The 20,313-nt window shown below is 37.4% G+C and overlaps 2 protein-coding genes across 2 annotated transcripts in view; one reads left to right on the forward strand and one right to left on the reverse strand.

Moving 5' to 3' along the window:
* The window catches only part of SLCO1B3 (solute carrier organic anion transporter family member 1B3), a 77,908-nt gene that overhangs the window by 46,547 nt on the left and 11,048 nt on the right, over positions 1-20,313 (reverse strand). Inside the window, exon 2 of the mRNA XM_049782895.1 lies at positions 18,476-18,629. Within this exon, the coding sequence (XP_049638852.1) occupies positions 18,476-18,562 (87 nt within the window). The 5' untranslated portion in view covers positions 18,563-18,629. The remainder of the gene's footprint in view (positions 1-18,475; positions 18,630-20,313) is intronic.
* On the forward strand, positions 6,735-7,120 carry LOC126022834 (60S ribosomal protein L36a-like). Its single transcript, XM_049783870.1, has one exon. The coding sequence runs from the start codon at positions 6,765-6,767 to the stop codon at positions 7,083-7,085; it is 321 nt and encodes a 106-aa protein (XP_049639827.1). The 5' UTR covers positions 6,735-6,764; the 3' UTR covers positions 7,086-7,120.

A 20,313-nucleotide genomic window follows, 5' to 3' on the forward strand; every position in this document is an offset into this window, starting at 1 on the left:
TTCCAGAGCTAAAGAATATATGTGATCAAATCCTGCATGCCCGAAGAGTACCAACCAAAAGAGACCCAAGAAAAACCACCCCAAGACACATCCTAGTCACAATGACAAATCCCACAGATAGAGACAGAATTCTGAAAACAGCAAGATCAAAAGAGGAAATTACATTCAAGCAAGCATCCTTGAGATTTACAGCAGACCTGTCACCAGAAACAATGCCAGAAAGCAGTGGTGGGATATTGTGACAAGATTGAATGAAATGAATGCTTCACCTAGAATACAGTACCCAGCAAAACTCACTTTCCGGTTTGAGGGAAGAATACATGGTTTCACAGACAAAAAACAGCTCAGAAACTTTATAGACTCAAAACCAGTCTTAAGAAAAAAACTGAAAGACCTAATTTAAAACAAGACTAACCAAAAGACACATCAAATTTCGATATAAAGATGGCATTAAATCCCAGGACAATTCTTTCTCTCAACGTCAATGGACTAAATGCACCAGTTAAGAGACACGGAGTTGCTAAATGGATCAAAAAACTCAATCCAACCTTCTGCTGCCTACAAGAAATGCACCTGAATAGTCAGAACAAACATAGACTCAAAATAAAAGGCTGGAAAAAAATTATCCAAACAAACAACACCCATAAAAAAGCTGGAGTGGCCATACTAATATCTGATAATGCAAACTTTATACTCAGGAAGGTTGTAAGGGACAAAGATGGACATTTTATATTAATCAAGGGGTATGTAGAGCAGGAAGAAATAACTCTCCTAAACATATATGCACCAAATGAGGGGCCAGCAAAATATTTAAAACAGCTGTTGACAAATCTGAAAAACAATATCAATAACAACACAATAATTGTGGGGGACCTCAACACTGCTTTGTCAACACTGGATAGGTCAACCAGACTGAAACCCAACAAGAATATACTAGACCTGAGGAGAGAAATGGAAGAAAGAGGCCTAGTGGATATATATAGGACACTCCATCCCCAGAAACCTGGATACACATTCTTCTCCAATGTACATGGGACATTCTCCAGGATAGACTACATGCTGGCACATAAAACATACCTCCATAATGTCAAGAGGATAGAAATTTTGCAGACTACCTTCGCTGACCACAAGGCTCTGAAATTATTTGTGAATTCCAAAGGGACTCAGAAGAAAAACTTTAATACCTGGAAGTTAAACAGCCTCATACTCAATAACCAGTGGGTCCGAGATGAAATCAAGGAGGAAATCAAAAGGTTCCTGGAAACAAATGACAATAAAGGCACAAACTATCAGAACTTATGGGACACAGCAAAAGCAGTACTGAGAGGAAAATTTATAGCTTTGCAAGCACACATCAGGAAGGAAGAAGGAGCTTACCTGAGTAGCTTAATGACACAGCTAATAGATCTAGAAAGTACTCAACAAAAGGACCCAAAAATAGGAAGACAGAAGGAAATAACAAAGCTGAGAGCAGAAATCAACGAAGTGGAAACCCAAAAAACAATCCGAAAGATCAACGAAAGCAGAAGTTGGTTCTTTGAAAAAATAAACAAGATTGATAGACCACTGGCAAACCTAACAAAGAAAGAGAGAGAGAGAGAAACTTGATAACTCGTATTAGGAATGAAAAAGGAGAGATCACTACTGATATGACAGAGATTCAAAGAGTAATCAGAAACTACTTTGAAAAACTTTATGCCACTAAAAATGAGAACTGGAAGAAATGGATAAATTCTTGGACTCTTATAATCTTCCATGGTTGAAGGAAAAGGATGTAGCATATCTAAACACCCCCATCACCATTGATGAAATAAAAATGGTAATCAAAAGTCTGCCCAAAAACAAAAGCCCAGGCCCAGATGGATTCACTAATGAATTCTTTCAAACTTTCCAAGAGGAACTACTACCAATCTTGGCAAGACTCTTTCATGAAATTGAACAAACAGAAACACTCCCAAATAGCTTTTATGAAGCCAACGTCACCCTGATACCTAAACCAGACAGAGATGCTACGAAAAAAGAAAATTAAAGACCAATATCGCTGATGAATGCAGATGCAAAGATCCTCAACAAAATCCTGGCAAATAGGATTCAATACCTCATTAAGAAGATCATCCACTACGATCAAGTAGGTTTCAGCCCAGGAATGCAAGGATGGTTTAACATCCGTAAGTCTATCAACATAATACACAACATCAATAACAAGAAAAATAAAAACCACATGATCATATCAATAGATGCAGAGAAAGCATTTGATAAGGTCCAACACCCATTCTTGATCAAAACTCTCAGCAAGATGGGAATGGAAGGAACCTTTCTCAATATAGTGAAGGCCATCTACCACAAGCCAGTGGCAAATATTATCCTCAATGGAGAAAAACTAAAAGCCTTCCCTCTAAATTCTGGCACAAGCAAGGCTGTCCTCTCTCACCACTCCTATTCAACATAGCACTGGAAGTACTTGCTATAGCGATTAGGCAAGAAAAAGATATCAAGGGAATCCAGATAGGAAAGGAAGAAGTCAAGCTCTCACTGTTTGCAGATGACATGATGCTCTACTTAGAAAACCCTAAAGACTCTACCAAAAAGCTTCTAGAAACAATAGACTCATATAGCAAGGTGGCAGGCTACAAAATTAACACACAAAAATCAATGGCCTTTCTATACAGCAATAGTAATAAGGAAGAAATGGACATTAAGAAAACAACCCCATTCACAATAGTGCCACACAAACTCAAATATCTTGGAATCAACTTGACTAAAAATGTGAAGGACCTATACAAAGAAAACTATAAAACTCTGCTCCAAGAAATAAGAGAGGACACGCGGAAATGGAAACACATACCCTGCTCATGGATTGGCAGGATTAACATCATCAAAATAGCAATACTCCCCAAGGCATTATACAGATTCAACGCTATCCCTCTCAAAATACCCATGACATTCTTCAAAGAAGTGGATCAGGCATTTTTGAAATTTGTTTGGAACAATAAACACCCTAGAATAGCTAAAGCAATCATTGTGAAAAAGTATACGGGAGGAATTACTTTCCCCAACTTTAAACTTTACTACAAAGCAATAGTTATCAAAACAGCATGGTATTGGAGTAAGGACAGACCCTCAGATCAGTGGAATAGGCTTGAATACTCAGAAAATGTTCCCCAGACATACAAGCACCTAATTTTTGATAAAGGAGCAGGAAATCCTAAATGGAGCCAGGAAAGCCTCTTCAACAAGTGGTGTTGGCACAACTGGATAGCCACTTGCAAAAAATTAAACTTAGACCCCCAGCTAACATCATGTACGAAGGTAAAATCCAAATGGATTAAAGACCTCGATATCAGACCCCAAACCGTAAGATATATAAAACAACACATAGGCAAAACTCTCCAGGACATTGAGACTACAGGGATCTTCAAGGAGGAAACTGCACTCTCCAAGGAAGTCAAAGCAGAGATTAACAGATGGGAATATATTAAGTTGAGAAGCTTCTGCACCTCAAAGGAAATAGTGCCCAGGATACAAGAGCCAACCACTGAGTGGGAGAAACTATTCACCCAATATCTATCAGATAAGGGGCTAATCTCTAAAATATACAAGGCACTGACAGAAATTTACAAGAAAAAAAAACATCTAATCCCATCAAAAAATGGGGAGAAGAAATGAACAGACATTTTGACAAAGAAGAAATACAAATGGCCAAAAGACACATGAAGAAATGCACCACATCACTAATCATCAAGGAGATGCAAATCAAAACAACAATGAGATACCACCTCACACCACAGAGAATGGCACACATCACAAAGAATGAGAACAAACAGTGCTGGCGGGGATGTGGAAAGAAAGGAACCCTTATCCACTGCTGGTGGGAATGCCGTCTAGTTCAACCTTTATGGAAAGCAATATGGAGATTCCTCCAAAAACTGGACATCGAGCTCCCATACGATCCAGCTATACCACTCCTAGGAATATACCCTAAGAACACAAAAATACAATACAAAAATCCCTTCCTTACACCTATATTCATTGCAGCACTATTTACCATAGCAAGACTCTGGAAACAACCAAGATGCCCTTCAACAGACGAATGGCTAAAGAAACTGTGGTACATATACACAATGGAATATTATGCAGCTGTCAGGAGGGATGAAGTCATGAAATTTTCCTATACATGGATGTACACAGAATCTATTATGCTGAGTGAAATAAGTCAGAGAGAGAGAGAAAAACGCAGAATGGTCTCACTCATCTATGGGTTTTAAGAAAAATGAAAGACATTCTTGCAATAATAAATTTCAGACACAAAAGAGAAAAGAGCTGGAAGTTCCAGCTCACCTCAGGAAGCTCACCACAAAGAGTGATGAGTTTAGTTAGAGAAATAACTACATTTTGAACTGTCCTAATATTGAGAATGTATGAGGGAAATGGAGAGCCTGTTTAGAGTAAAGACAGGGGTCGGATGGGGAGGAGGGAGATTTGGGGCATGGGTGATGGGAATGTTGCACTGGTGATGGGTGGTGTTCCTTTTATTACTGAAACCCAAACACAATCATGTATGTAATCAAGGTGTTTAAATAAAAAAAAAAACTCAAAAAAAAAAAAAAAAGAAGTGAATTACAAACAGACACAGAGAAAAAAACTTTTAACATCTGAGAGTTTAACAGCTCACTACTGAACAGAGATGAAACCAAAGAAAATGAAAGGATTCCGGGAAACAAATGAGAATGAAGACACAACTTATCAGAATTTGTGAGACACAGCAAAAGTGGTACTAAGGAAAAATTATAACTTTGCAAGCATTCATCAGGAAAGAATAAAAGGTCTACATAAATACTTTATAGGTAGAGCTTTAAAAATGGAAAATAATATACAAAAAGAACCAAAATAGGCAGATGGAAGGAAATATCAAAATTCAGAGTAGAAATTAATGAACTGAAAATTCAAAAAAAAATCCACAAGGACAATGAAAGCAAGAGTTGGTTCTTAAAAAAATACCAGCAACAGAGACTGTGTGAAAAATAAAAGTGTGTTGGCACTACAGACAATGTCTTGGATTGGACAAACTAGCTTGCCTGGAGCCTAGAGTTGGTCTTATGCCAGGAAACTTCAGGGGTAGGGTCTCCTTGTATTTAAGCCAAGGTTTTTCCTTTCCATGTCCCTCATATTTTGGTGAGCCTATGCAAACAATAATTGCCACTCTAACACCGTTTTTAATGTGCTCCTTTGACTCTAATTCTTAAAAACAACTCACTTAAACTTTTTAGGTTAACTTAAACTAATATGCATGTGCATGTAAATGTAAAAAAATACTATGCCTTTAATGTTTAAGAAGTTACATAAGTTTTATGGCTTTAGATAGCTTTGCGTGCTGCTAAGAAATACAATTTGGGGACTTGAGGTACAAAGTGTACATGGGTTCTGTTTTATTTATCTTAATGTTATTTGGCTGAAAGTTCAAAGTTAAGATATCAGCAAGGGGACTTCTGAGAATTCTGTTTATGGGTGATTATCCTTCCACTGTAACTTTATCTTGTCTTCTTTCTTTGCATCTTTGTTCTCATAATTAAAAATTAAAAATTAAAAAAAATCAATAAACCATTAACAAGATTCACCAAAAAAGAGAGAGAAACTGGGAGGTTGAGCCAAGATAATCTGGAGTAAATGAACAGAAATATCACTGTTGAGGAAGTTGAAATGGTAATCAAAAACTTCCCCAAAACAAAAGCACAGGTCATATGTATTCAGCAGTGAAGTTCTTTCAAATCAAAGATAACCTACTGCCAATCCTTTAAGGCTCTTCCAAGAAACTAAAAAAAAAAACAAAAAAACAAAAAAACTCCAACAACCACCCCCCACCCCCCAAAAAAAAAACACTCCCAAATAGTTTCTATGAGGCTATTGTCATTCTGATACCAAAAGTAGACAGAAATGTCTACTTTACTAAACTGTGAACTACAGGTCAATATCTTTAATGAACACAAATGCAAAGATCCCCAACAAAATATTAGCAACAAGAAGCCAACAGCTCATCAAGAAAGTCATACACTATGAGCAAGTAGATTAATTCCAGAGATCTAAGTATGGTTTAACATACACAAGTCAATCAACATAATACACCACATCAACAAAAGAAAAGATAAAAACCACATGATTATATCAATAGATGCAGAGAAAGCATTTATAAGTCCCAACACCCATTTATAAAAACCCTCAACAAGATGGGAATGGAAGAAACTTTTCTCCATATAACCAAGGCTATTTACAAACAGCTCATGAGAATTCTTATACTCTGTGGGGAAAAATAAAAAGCCTTTCCTCTAAGATCTGGCACAAGACAAGGTTGCCTCCTCTCACCACTCCTACTCAATATAGTATTGAAAGTAGTTGCCAGAGTAACCAGGTGAGAAATAGATATCAAAAACATCCAGACAGGAAAAGAAGAAGTCAAGTTTTTACTGTTTGCAGATGGCATACTATATTCAGAAAATCCTAAAGTCTACCAAAACTCTTCTAGAAACAATAGATTTATCTAGTAAAGTGGCAGGCTACAAAATTAATGTGTAAAAATCAATGGCCTTTTCATTACAGAAATAGGATAGAGAAGAAAACATTTAAAAAATTCCATTCATAAGGCCCAAAAGCCAAGATTTCGAGTTACAGATGACTGCTGCTAGAACCATGACCAGACTGTATACAGCCTGGGACCAATAAAAAAGCCCTAACCTGGCCTTCCTTTCCTCGCGGCTTCTGCGCTCGCAAGCATGGTGAACGTCCCGAAAACCCGCCGGACATTTTGTAAGAAATGTGGGAAGAATCAGCCCCACAAAGTCACACAGTACAAGAAAGGCAAGGATTCTCTGTATGCCCAGGGAAAGCGGCGTTATGATCGGAAACAGAGTGGCTATGGAGGGCAGACTAAGCCAATTTTCCGGAAAAAGGCAAAAACTACAAAGAAGATTGTGTTGAGGCTTGAGTGTGTTGAGCCCAACTGCAGATCTAAGAGAATGCTGGCAATTAAGAGATGCAAGCATTTTGAACTGGGGGGAGATAAAAAGAGAAAGGGACAAGTGATCCAGTTTTAAACATCTTTTATGAAGACAAATCAAGAGTTGGTATTTGAGGGCAATATTCATGAATAAAGTTTAATTGAGTGAAAAAAAAAAAAAAAGCCCTAACCTAGGGTTTGAACTACGATCTGCACAATGAACATGATCCCCAGTTTCAAAGGTCTGGCAGAGACCATTGTAACGGAATGGGGCTTCTGGAAGCACAAAGAAAGACACTGTCCTAGGTGCCATCCTAGCTTCAGTGCAAAGACCAAGATCACCAACCACAGAAGATAAATTAAAATGACACTGATGGAACAGAACTTCTAGAACCACAAAGACTGACTTCATCATAACTCCCACCGCAGGATCTGTGCAGATACTGAGATCCCTAGACACAGAGGCCTGATAGTATCACCCAGGACAGAGCAGAGGTCTTACAAACACCACAAAAGCACCACCGGGAGAGTAAATGATCCTGAACAGAGTCTATAGTTGATCCCATGACAATACACTCCAAGGGCGGAGAAACCCCATATCTCTTAGGCCAAGTGAATTCCTTTTCGAATGACCCCAATATTTACTGTGCCTGGGCAGGAGGGAAAAAAACAAAAAGCACAAAACATTATTTATTTTTTATATATATTATTTTATTTTCATTTATTATTATTATTTTTATTTACCTATCTATTTTTGGTCAATTTCTCTGTTTGGGTGTGATAATTGAAGTTGTCCCCAGTTATACTTATTCTTTCTCTTCCTTTCTGTTCTTCCTTTGTATGCTATGCCATGTTTCCTATATCAAGACCATGGCATTTTTTTTGTTTGTTTGTTTGCTTGTTTTGTTTTGTTTTGTGTTTGTTTTTGTGGGTTTTTTTTTTTTGGTGCTTGTGTTTATTGTTGGAGTCCTCACGGGATATTTGACACTTCTTTTTGTACTGGTGGAATGTTTCACCTTTTTTCTCTCCTTCATTTCTCAAACCGATGTTGAGAGCCTCTGGAAGAATTCCGCTTATTTTCGGCGTATTAGACTTTTACCCCAGTTTATTACTTTTCTCTCCTTCAAACAAAACCATGTAACTTGAACTAGCTAGTCCTGCCCCTCCAATTAGAGGGGGAAACAAGGGAGACACCAGGACCAAACAGGCGCAAGACTACTATGCAGTAGGCTAGATACAGAGGAGACCACATATCCTCGCTACCCTGGGGGTGAGGGAAGAGGATATGGGTGGTAGGAAAAAAACGGAGTTGTAGGGAGGACAATTTGGTGATGGGAATCCCCCCTGATTTTATGTAAATATGTACCTAAAATATCATTGTCAACAATATGTAAGCCACTATGTTCAAAATAAAAAAAAATTCCATTCATAATACCACCACAAAAATTCAAAGACCTTGGAGTCAACATTAGTAAAGATGTGAAAAACCTATACAAAGAAAACTACAAAACACTGCTTCAAGAAACAGAAGAGAATACGAGGAAATAGAGACACATACTGTGTACATGATTGGGAGGATTGACATTAAAATGGCAATACTCTCCAAAAGCTTTGTACTTAATGCAGTCTCTCTAAAGATAACAATGACATTCTTCAAAAAAATGGGTCAAACACTCCTGAAATTAATTTGGAACAATACATTTCATGAATAATAAGTCAACCATGAAGGGAAAGAAAGGGAGGCATCATTTCTCCAACTTTAAATTTTACTACAAAGCAATTGTCATTAAAACAGCATAATATTGGAATAAAGACAGGTCAATGGACTAGACTTGAGTATTCAAAGAGTGACCCTTTTCCGACATATAATCACTTAATCTTTGATAGAGGAGCAAGAAACACAAAATGGAGCAAGGAATGCCTCTTCAACAAATGACATTGAAACAACTGGTCAGCCACATATAAAAAAGTGAACTTAGACCTCTATCTAACACTAGGCACAAAGGTCAAATAAAAATGGATTAAAGATCTTAATATCAGACTTGAAACTATAAGATATATAAAAGAAAAATGTAGATAAAACACTCTATGACTTTGAAACTAAAGGCATCTTCAAGAAGGAAACAACACTGTTCAAACAAGTAGAAGCAGAGATTAACAATGGAACTACATTAAACTGAAAAACTTCTGCACTTCAGAGGAAATTGTGACTAGGGTATAGAAGTCACCCATGGAATTGGAGAAACTATTCATCCAATACCCATCAGATAATGGATTAATATCTAAGATATACAAGGCAATGATTGAACTTTACAAGAATAACACATCTAACCCCAACCAATAATGGGGAGAAGAAATGAACAGACATTTTTCCAAAGAAAGAAGACAGATGGCCGAAAGGCACATGGAAATAATGTTTCACATCACTAATCATCAGGATGCAGATCAAAATAATAATGAGATGCCATCTAATGCCACAGAGACAAGCAAACATCAAAAAGAACAAGAACAACCAGTGCTTGCATAGATGCATGGAGACAAGAACTCTCATTCACTGCTGTTGGAAATGTCTAGTCTAATCTTTCTGAAAAACAATGTAGCTCTTTTTTAAAAAACTGGAAAGTGAGCTCTCACATAATCCAGCAATACCACTCTTAGGAATATACCCTAGAAACACACACACACACACACACACACACACACACAATCAAAAAAGCCCTCTGCAATCCTATGTTCATTGCAGCATTATTTACTATAGCCAGAGTCTGAATATGACAATAGGCCTGACAGCAGATGACTGGCTAAAGAAACAATAGTACATCTACAGCTGTTAGGAAAAGTGAAGTCAGGAAACTTGTCTATACATAAATGAACATGGAAACTATTATGCTGAATCAGAGGGAGAGATATAGACACAGAATAGTCTCACTCACTTATGGGATTTAAGAAAAATAAAAGACAGGATGGTAATAATGCCTAGAGACAATAGAGATGCTGGCCCGAAGAACCAGCCCATGATACAAAGCTTGCCTCAAAGTGTGGTGAATGTAGTTAGAAAAATAACTGCACTTAAATCTACCATGACAATGATAGTGAGAGAGAGAAATTGAATGCCTGTCCCGAAGAGAGGAAGGGATGGATGAGTAGGAAAATGAGGAATATTGGTGATGAGAAAAAGTTACATTGGTGAAGGGTGGCATACATTTGAAGACTGAAACCTACTATGAACTTTTCTATAACCACGGTGCTTAAATAAATTATTAAAAATAAAAAGAAGTAAACAGGAAAATAAAAGAAGTAAACAGAAGTAAATGTCACCAAAAAACCTGATGAAATTAAGGAGTTCTTTTTTATAAAAGATAAAAAATTGGTGACACAGTTGTTAGGGCAAAACAGGATTCAAGAAAATAAAATTAGACATGAAAAAATTAAATTAAATTAAGAAATTTTGATGGCAAATAAAAAAATTGATGACATATAAATAAAAATAATCATTAACGACTACCATAAGAAGCCACCAAAAATAAACTGGTAGTTCAGTAGGGAATTGTTTAGTTTCCAGGTATTAAAGTTTTTCTTTTGTGTTTCTTTGTAGTTCACATCTAATTTCAGTGCCTTGTGATCAGTAATGGTAGTTCGTACAATTTCTGTCCTCTTGACTTTATGGAGATATGTTTTATGGGCCAGCTTGGGGTCTCTCCTGGAGAATGACCCATGTATATTGGAGAAGAATGTGTTTCCAGGTTTCTGAGGATGTAGTGCCAAATTATATATATATATATATATATATAGCTCACTTTCTTCCATTTTTCTTTTCAGAGCTAATATATTCTTGCTGGTTTTCAACCTGGTTGACCTATCAGGGGGTGTCAGGGCAGTGTTGAGATCTTCCACTATTATTATTATTATTATTATTATTATTATTATTATTACTATTATTATTATCTTCTTTCAGGTTTGTCAAGAGTTGTATTAAATATTTTGCAGGTCCATTATTGGCTGCGTATATGCTTAGGAGTGTGATTTCTTCTTGCTGTACATATACTTTGATGAGTACAAAATGACCATCTCTGTCCCTTATAACTTTTCAAAGTCTAAAGTTTGTTTCATTTGATACTAATATGGCCACTCTGGATTTTTTAAGGGTGTTGCTTTCTTGGATGATTTTCCTTCAGCCTCGGATTTTGAGTCTATGCTTGTTTTGATGATTCAGATGTGTTTCTTGTAGGCAGCAAAATGTTGAATTCAGCTTTCTGATCCATTTTGCCACTCTGTGTCTCTTAACAGGTGCATTTAATCCATTGATTTTGAGAGATACTTATCATGGGATTTAGTGTCATCTTTGTGTAGAAGTTTGTTGTATCTGTTGGTCCTTCTTTCCTTAAAGTAGACCTTTCAGCTCTTCTTTTAGGGATGATTTTGGGTCTGTAAAGTTTCTGAGATGTTATTTATTCGTGAAGCCATGTATACTTCCTTCAAACCTGAAAGTTAGTCTGGCTGGGTGTAGTATTCTAGGTGAAGCATTCATTTCATTGAGTGTTGTCACAATATCCAACCACTGCCTCTGGCTTCGAGAGTTTCTTGTGACAGGTCTGCTGTAATTTTTTTTTTTGCTATAAATCTTAAGGATGCTCCTTTGAATGTAATTTCCCTTTTTGATCTTGCTGCTTTCAGTACTCTATCCCTATCTGTGGGATTCATCATTGTGACTAGGATGTGTCTTGGGGTGCTTTTCTTTGAGTCTCTTTTAAGTGGCCCTCTTCTTTTTCTTTTTCTTTTTCTTTTTTTTTTTGGTTTTTGGGCCACACCCAGCGTTGCTCAGGGGTTTAGTCCTGGCTGTCTGCTCAGAAATAGCTCCTAGCAAGCACGGGGGACCATATGGGACAGCAGGATTTGAACCAACCACCTTTGGTCCTGGATAGGCTGCTTGCAAGGCAAATACTGCTGTGCTATCTCTCCGGGCCCCCAGGTGGCACTCTTCTACCATGCAGGATTTGGTTGCATGCAGTATTCTGAGAGTTTTTCTGTAATGATGTTCTTGACTGTTGATGCTTCATGGGGATTTTCTTCCTGGGTTTCTGGGACTCCAATGATTCTTATGTTATTTCTTTTGAATTTATTGAACATTTCTATTTTTATCTGTTTAAAATAGAGCATCTTTTACATTGTCTGATCATTTGCTTTGAGGTTCTTTTCCAATTTCTTCTGCTGTATGGAGTTATGCATCTCACCTTCCAGCTCACTATTATTTTTTTTTCATTTAAACACCTTGATTTCAAATATGATTGTAGCTGGGTTTAGTCATATAAAGAATACCCACCTTCACCAGTGCAACATTCCCACCACCAATGGTCCCAATTCTCCCTCCTCCCCACCCCACCCCCACCTGTACTCTAGAAAGGCTTCCTACTTCCCTCATTCATTCACATTGTTAGGATAGTTCTCATTGTAGTTATTTCTCTAATTGCACTCACTACTCTTATGGTGAGCTTCATGTATGAGCTGGACCTTCCAGCCCTCCTCTCTTGGTCTCTGAGAATTATTGCAAAAATATCTTTTATTTTTCTTAAAACCCATAGATGAGGGAGACTACTGTGCATCTATCTCTCTCCTTCTGACTTATTTCACTCAGCATAACAGATTCTATGTACATCCATGTATAGGAAAATATAATGACTGCATCTCTTCTGATGGCTGCATAATAAATTCCATTATGTATATTTACCACTGTTAGCCATTCATCTGTTGAAGGGCATCTTGGTTGTTTTCAGAGTCTGGCTATTGTAAATAGTACTGTAATGAATATAGGTACTCCTTACTAGGAAGGGATTTTTATATTGTATTTTTGTGTTCCTAGGGTATATCCCTAGGAGTGGTATAGCTGGATCATATGGGAGCTCAATTTCCAATTTTTGAAGGAATCTCCATATTGTTTTCCATAAAGGTTGGACTAGACAGCATTCTCACCAACAGTGGATAAGAGTTCTTTTCTCTCCACATCCCGCCAGCACTGCTTATTGCTATTCTTTGTGATGTGTGCCAATCTCTGTGGAGTGAGATGGTACCTCATAGTTGCTTTTATTTCCAACTCCCTGAAAATTAGTGATGTGCAGCATTTTTTCATGTGCCTTTTGGACATTTGTATTTCTTTTTTGTCAAAGTGTCTGTTCATTTCTTCAACCTATGTTTTGATGGGATTAGGTGGTTTTATTTTTTCTTGTAAAGATCTGTCAGTGCCTTGTATATTTTGGATATTAGCTCCTATTCTAATGGGTATTGGGTGAATAGTTTCTCCCACTTAGTGGGTGGCTCGTGTACCCTGGGCACTATTTCCTTTGAGGTGCAGAAGCTTCTCAGCTTAATATATTCCCATCTGTTAATCTCTGCTTCCACTTGTTTGGAGAGAGCTGTTCTCTCCTTAAAGATAACTTTAGTCTCAATGTCATGGAGTGTTTTACCTACATGTTGTTCTATATACCTTATGGTTTCAGGTCTGATATCAGAGCCTTTAATCCATTTGGATTTTACCTTTGCAAATGGTGTTAACTGGGAGTCGAGTTCACTTTTTTGCAAGTAACTAATCAGTTGTGCCAACACACTTGTTGATGAGGCTTTCCTTGCTCCATTTAGGATTTCTTGATCCTTTATCAAAATTTAGGTGATTGTATGTCTGGAGAACATTCTCTGAGTACTCAAGCCTATTTCACTGATCCGAGGATCTGTCTTTATTCCAATACCATGCTGTTTTGAAAACTATTGCTTTGTAATACAGTTTAAAGTTGGGGAAAGTAATGCCTCCCATATTCCTTTCCCTAAGGATTGCTTTAGCTATTTGAGGGTGTTTATTGTTCCAAATAAATTTTAGAAGTGTTTGATCCACTTCTTTGAAGAATGTCATGAGTACCTTTAGAGGAATCTCATTAAATCTGTACAATGCTTTGGGGAGTATTGCCATTTTGATGGTTTAATCCTCCCAATCCATGAGCAGGGTATGTGTTTCCATTTCCGAGCGTCCTCTCTTATTTCTTGAAGTAGGGTTTTATAGTTTTCCTCGTATAGGTCCTTCACATCTTTAGTCAAGTTGACTCCAAGATATTTGAGTTTGTGTGGCACTAATGTGAATGGGATGGTTTTCTTAATGTCCAATTCTTCCCTATCATTATTGGTGTATAAAAAGGCCATTGATTTTTGTGTATTAATTTTGTAGACTGCCACATTGCTATATGAGTCTATTATTTCTAGAAAATTTTTGGTAGAGTCTTTAAGGTTTTCTAAGTAGAGTATCATGTCATCTGCAAACAGTGAGAGCTTGACTTCTTCCTTTCCTATCTGTATTCCCTTGACCAGTTCACCAATTCTCTCTTCAGTGCTGTTATTCTATTGGATAGGCTTTACATAGCGTTTTTCACTTCCTCTACTGCATTTCAGTTTGGAGTTTGGAGTTTTCTTATTTTTATATTTGTCGTCTGTTCAGATTGATCACTGCTTTCTTTAGGTACAACGAACGTCCTCCATATTTCTATTTTAAACTCCTTATCTGAGAGATTAATTAGGTAGTTGGCATTTTTTTTGAGTCATCAGAGCTGTCATCTTCATTTTCTATATATGCTGTTGTTCTGTGTTGTTTCCCCATTGCCACACGTGAAGTATGATTCTTACTCCGTGTTGTGTTGGAGTTCATGTTCTATAAGAAGTACACAGTCATAGTGCCCAGGATACAAGAGCCACCCACTGAGTGGGAGAAACTATTCACCCAATATCCATCAGATAAGGGGCTAATCTCCAAAATATACAAGGCACTGACAGAACTTTACAAGAAAAAAACATCTAATCCCATCAAAAAATGGGGAGAAGAAATGAACAGACACTTTGACAAAGAAGAAATACAAATGGCCATAAGACACATGAAAAAGTGCTCCACATCACTAATCATCAGGGAGATGCAAATCAAAACAACAATGAGATACCACCTCACACCACAGAGAATGGCACACATCACAAAAAATGAGAACAAACAGTGCTGGCGGGGATGTGGAGAGAAAGGAACTCTTATCCACTGCTGGTGGGAATGCCGTCTAGTTCAACCTTTATGGAAAGCAATATGGAGATTCCTCCAAAAACTGGAAATCGAGCTCCCATACGATCCAGCTATACCACTCCTAGGAATATACCCTAGGAACACAAAAATACAATACAAAAACCCCTTCCTTACACCTATATTCATTGCAGCACTATTTACCATAGCAAGACTCTGGAAACAACCAAGATGCCCTTCAACAGACGAATGGCTAAAGAAACTGTGGTACATATACACAATGGAATATTATGCAGCTGTCAGGAGAGATGAAGTCATGAAATTTTCCTATACATGGATGTACACGGAATCTATTATGCTGAGTGAAATAAGTCAGAGAGAGAGAGAGAAAAACGCAGAATGGTCTCACTCATCTATGGGTTTTAAGAAAAATGGAAGACATTCTTGCAATAATAAATTTCAGACACAAAAGAGAAAAGAGCTGGAAGTTCCAGCTCACCTCAGGAAGCTCACCACAAAGAGTGATGGGTTTAGTTAGAGAAATAACTACATTTTGAACTTTCCTAATAATGAGAATGTATGAGGGAAATGGAGAGCCTGTTTAGAGTACAGGCGGGGGTCGGGTGGGGAGGAGGGAGACTTGGGATATTGGTGATGGGAATGTTGCACTGGTGATGGGTGGTGTTCTTTCCATGACTGAAACCCAAACACAATCATGTATGTAATCAAGGTGTTTAAATAAAAAGAATAGAAGTACACAGTCGCTATTATTATTTGTTTGTTTATTTATTTGTTCATTTGTTTGTTTATTTATTTAGCTGTGTTCTTCTGAGTGTCACTGAAGATCAGGAAGTAGCTCCAAGTGTTGCTTTTAAAAGAGTCCCTGTAGCTCAGAGCCAGGCAGGAATTGGCCCCTGTTCTTGGGGGCAGAGGAGGCACTCCTACCTGAGGTTAGGTGCTTGAGAGCTAATTTTGCTCTGTCACCAGGGATGATCTCTTTCTTTCTTTCTTTCTTTCTTTCTTTCTTTCTTTCTTTCTTTCTTTCTTTCTTTCTTTCTTTCTTTCTTTCTTTCTTTCTTTCTTTCTTTCTTTCTTTCTTTCTTCTTTCTTCTCTTTCTTTCTTTCTTTCTTTCTTTCTTTCTTTCTTTCTTTTCTTTCTTTCTTTCTTTCTTTTCTTTTTCTTTCTTTCTTTCTTTCTTTCTTTCTTTCTTTCTTTCTTTCTTTCTTTCTTTCTTTCTTTCTTTCTTTCTTTTCTTTCTTTCTTTCTTTCTTTCTTTCTTTCTTTCTTTCTTTCTTCTTTTTTCTTTCTTTCTTTCTTTTCTTTCTTTCTTTCTTCTTTCTTTCTTTCTTTCTTTCTTTCTCTTTCTTTCTTCTTTCTTTCTTTCTTTCTTTCTTTCTTTCTTTCTTTCTTTCTTTCTTTCTTTCTTTCTTCTTTCTTTCTTTCTTTCTTTCTTTCTTTCTTTCTTTCTTTCTTTCTTTCTTTCTTTCTTTCTTTCTTTCCTTCCTTCCTTCCTTCCTTCCTTCCTTCCTTCCTTCCTTCCTTCCTCCTTCCTTCCTTCCTTCCTTCCTTCCTTCCTTCCTTCCTCCTTCCTTCCTTCCTTCCTTCCTTCCTTCCTTCCTTCCTTCCTTCCTTCCTTCCTTCCCTGTCTTTTTTGGGGACACATTCAGCAGAGCTCAGGGTTTGATCCTGACTCTGCTAAGAGATCACTTTTAGAGGTGTTCAGTAGACCTCAGTAGACCAAATGAAGTGTCAGGCAAGGATCAATCTGGTTGGTTCTTCTTAAAGGCAAGCACCTTTCCTGTTGTGATATAACCCCAGCCCACTTTTAACTACAGAACTTAAAAGTTTTCCAGTCTATAAAATTCCAATACACTTCATCATAAGATTTGCTATATTGGGCCCGAGAGATAGCACAGTGGCGTTTGCCTTGCAAGCAGCCAATCCAGGACCAAAGGTGGTTGGTTTGTATCCCAGTGTCCCATATGGTCCCCGGTGCCTGCCAGGAGCTATTTCTGAGCAGAGAGCCAGGAATAACCCCTGAGCACTGCCGGGTGTCACCCAAAAACCAAAAAAAAAAAAAAAAAAAGATTTGCTATATTGTGCCTCATGGTTGGAAAATGACCTGTCTTGTATGGAAATTAGGAGACCTTATCTTTTGTAGGGAAGTATAGCAGTGTTTCGTGGAAGTATAGCAGTGTTTGATTATTACTGAAAAAATATTTAAGGGTCAACTACCAACGTTTTAGTATGCCAATGGCAGTTCCTTTAACATAGGAACAAATATTACATATTTGAGCACATCAATAAAGGTAATCTCCCTAAGAAGCCCAGGCATATAACCTCTAGACAAGGATATAAACTAATTTCAATTTAATTACACACACACACACACACACACACACACACACACACACACACCACCACCACCATCACAGAGCAACCACCATTTCCAATCAGTATTAGCTAAAGCTTTAAGAACAAAAATACAACACATCACTCTTTTTTCAGCAAGGCACTCATGCCTACTGTTGGAGTGTGTTCATTTATATACATGCTACTCTTTATCCTTCAAACATGTGCATACTCTCATTCATTATTATACTATCTTTTTAAATGAACAACTGGCTTATTTGACTTGTTCTTAAATTATTTCTTAGTGAAGTCAGAGATCTTGAACTTTGGGGCAGGGTGGACAGCATGCACCCTGATTAGGTTTTCTGCATCAATTTTGTCAGTTTTGTGACAAAAGAAAGGATTATTTCTTCTAATAACTTGCATATAGAAAAATGATTCTCTAACATCATTAATTATGGCTTTGGGTAAAATATTTTAAATGTTGCTGTAGATTTCTTTTCCTTCAAAATTCTACCTTTTAAAGTCATTAGAATGAAGAATGCTAGTCTCTAAAGCCAAACATTTTAATAATTAAAGACTATAAAATAATTCATAAAACTAATATATTGATTAATTATTTAATTAATTGATTGTATCTACACCAGCAATAATGATCAACTATTAATTAACACTCAACTATTAATTAATTTTTCAATTAATCATAACCAATTAATTAATTAATTTTGGTGCTTAACACAAAAGTCTAAGAGCCTTTTGCAGTTTAAACACTACACAGTGATTTTCATTTTAACTAAATTTATAAATATATTTTGTCCACCAAGAACCAAAAAAATAGATTTTAAATATTTCTAAATGTTAAACATTAGAAATGTTCAACCCTTAGAAATATACCCCAAAATACTTTCTCCTGTAGATACATTTCAGTCAAGATATGGATCAATCAAGATATAGATCAATACGTATAGAGTTCATTGTGTATTTTAGGTAAAAACTTTAATTTGAAATAGAAATGTTCTTTTAATGAGCTTGCATTTTATTCCATAAAAATTTCCCCTTCATTTTAGTTTAGAAACAAAAAAAAAAAAACTCATTTCACCTTAAATCCATCACAACACTTGGATTTTCTTTCACTTGAAGACAGGGTCTCTGGGGAGTTAGTTAAATGTTGATTTTGATCCATCATTGAACTTTAGATAGTATGTTTACATATATATTCAGTAGTCCTTGATGTTTGGATTAGAAATCATCACCTATTAGGGAGAAAAGATATAATTTGTTTTTGATGATAGGCAGTTCATAAATAAGCCAAACATAAGACAAGTAAATCACTGATTTGTGGGATATGAGAAAAATAAAGTTACTATGGTAATAATATCTAGATACAATAGAGATTTGGGCCAGGAGGACCAGTCTATGATAAGAAGCATGCCACAAAGAACAGTGAGTGCAAGTTAGGGTAGATGGTCCTGAAGTAGGCAGATAGGAAAAGTCCCCCTATGACAATTAGTTCTTGATAAAAGAAAATAAACAAACAAGAGGTGGGATTTGGAGAAGTTACTGTATTACTAGCCTGAAGGCTACCAGGACCCACCTTTTGCACACAGGAACTAATGCCTAATACTTGGAAAGTCCTTAACTGGTGCCAGAACAGAGGAGGCTAAATCCCCCTCTGAGAGAAGCTCTAGCAGGAACAAAGGCCAGGAAAAAACTGTCAAAGAAAACCATTATCTGCTCTCAACACTGACTCAGATAGTGATGAGCCTGACTGTCTCTTTCCTTGTTTTGTTGCTCTTCCCTGCTGTGGTGCTGTATCTTACGCCCTACTTCACTGTGAAACTCTTTGAGTTGGATATGGGGACCACACAAATTTGACATGGACACAGATGAGCTTGTCATGTGGGCAGTAGCTTGTCTGAAGATTCAGAAGGTAGCTTGGAAATGTCCTCTCTTGCAAAATCTCCCCTTTTGGGTGATCCCCTGAACTGCCTTTGGTTTATGGATGTCCTTCACCACTATAGACACTGCAGTGTATGGAGAAATGAGCAATCTCCATGACAACCAGCTAGTGGGACCTACACATGATCCCATGCTCAGCCATTTGGAGAAAAACTAGGAATCTACTTGATGGTCAGGGCACCACAGCTCTAGGGATCTGGTATTCCCTTTGGCTCTTCTCACTGGCAGGTGAGAGTTGGGGTGTAATTTGAGGTGACATTCTGAGACTGATCTCTTTTTTTCTCTAGTACTTTTGGAAGGGAGAACTCTCAGATTTCACATGCTGGCATCATTGGCATCACCAATCAACATGTCTTTCATGATTCTTCTAAGTTGCCTTGCTGTCCAGACTCAGCAGTGCTCAGAACTTACTCTTAGCCTGTGCTTAGGGGTCACTGTGATGATGTTTGGTAGATTATTTAAGGTAGCAGAGATCAAATCTGGGTCAGTCAGATTAAAGACTAGCAACTTCATCTCTGAACTGTCTCTCTGGCCAATTTTTGCCTCATCATAACATTATTTTCATTACTGAGTCTTGTGGCCAGGACCTCACTTCCCTTCCTTCCCCAATTAAGACAAAATCCACTGCAGTCAAGGAACTGGGCTAATGAAACTCCATCATGGACTTGCTTCCTTTTAGAGCAGTCTTCACCTCCTTCATACAACAGCACTAAAGTAGGCCAGCTTGGTACCATTAGAGCTCTTACAAGATATTTCCCTTGTAAAGCTGACTGGGAGCAAAATATCTTGTGGAAAGGGGAACATTCCTCCTTTAGTGGAATTGCTTCATTGCCCTGGGTGGGGGGTGTTCCCTCTCTTTCCTGGCCCTGCCAAGGGCAGTTTCATGCTCCTTCTGCTATGTCAGAGAAAAGGCTATTCACCATGTGTCCTGTGAAGAGAGGAGGACACTTTTGTGTCTGTTAATGGAAAGAAATTCCT

Source organism: Suncus etruscus, chromosome 11 (assembly GCF_024139225.1).
Source record: "Suncus etruscus isolate mSunEtr1 chromosome 11, mSunEtr1.pri.cur, whole genome shotgun sequence".
NCBI classification, from domain to species: Eukaryota; Metazoa; Chordata; class Mammalia; order Eulipotyphla; family Soricidae; genus Suncus; species Suncus etruscus.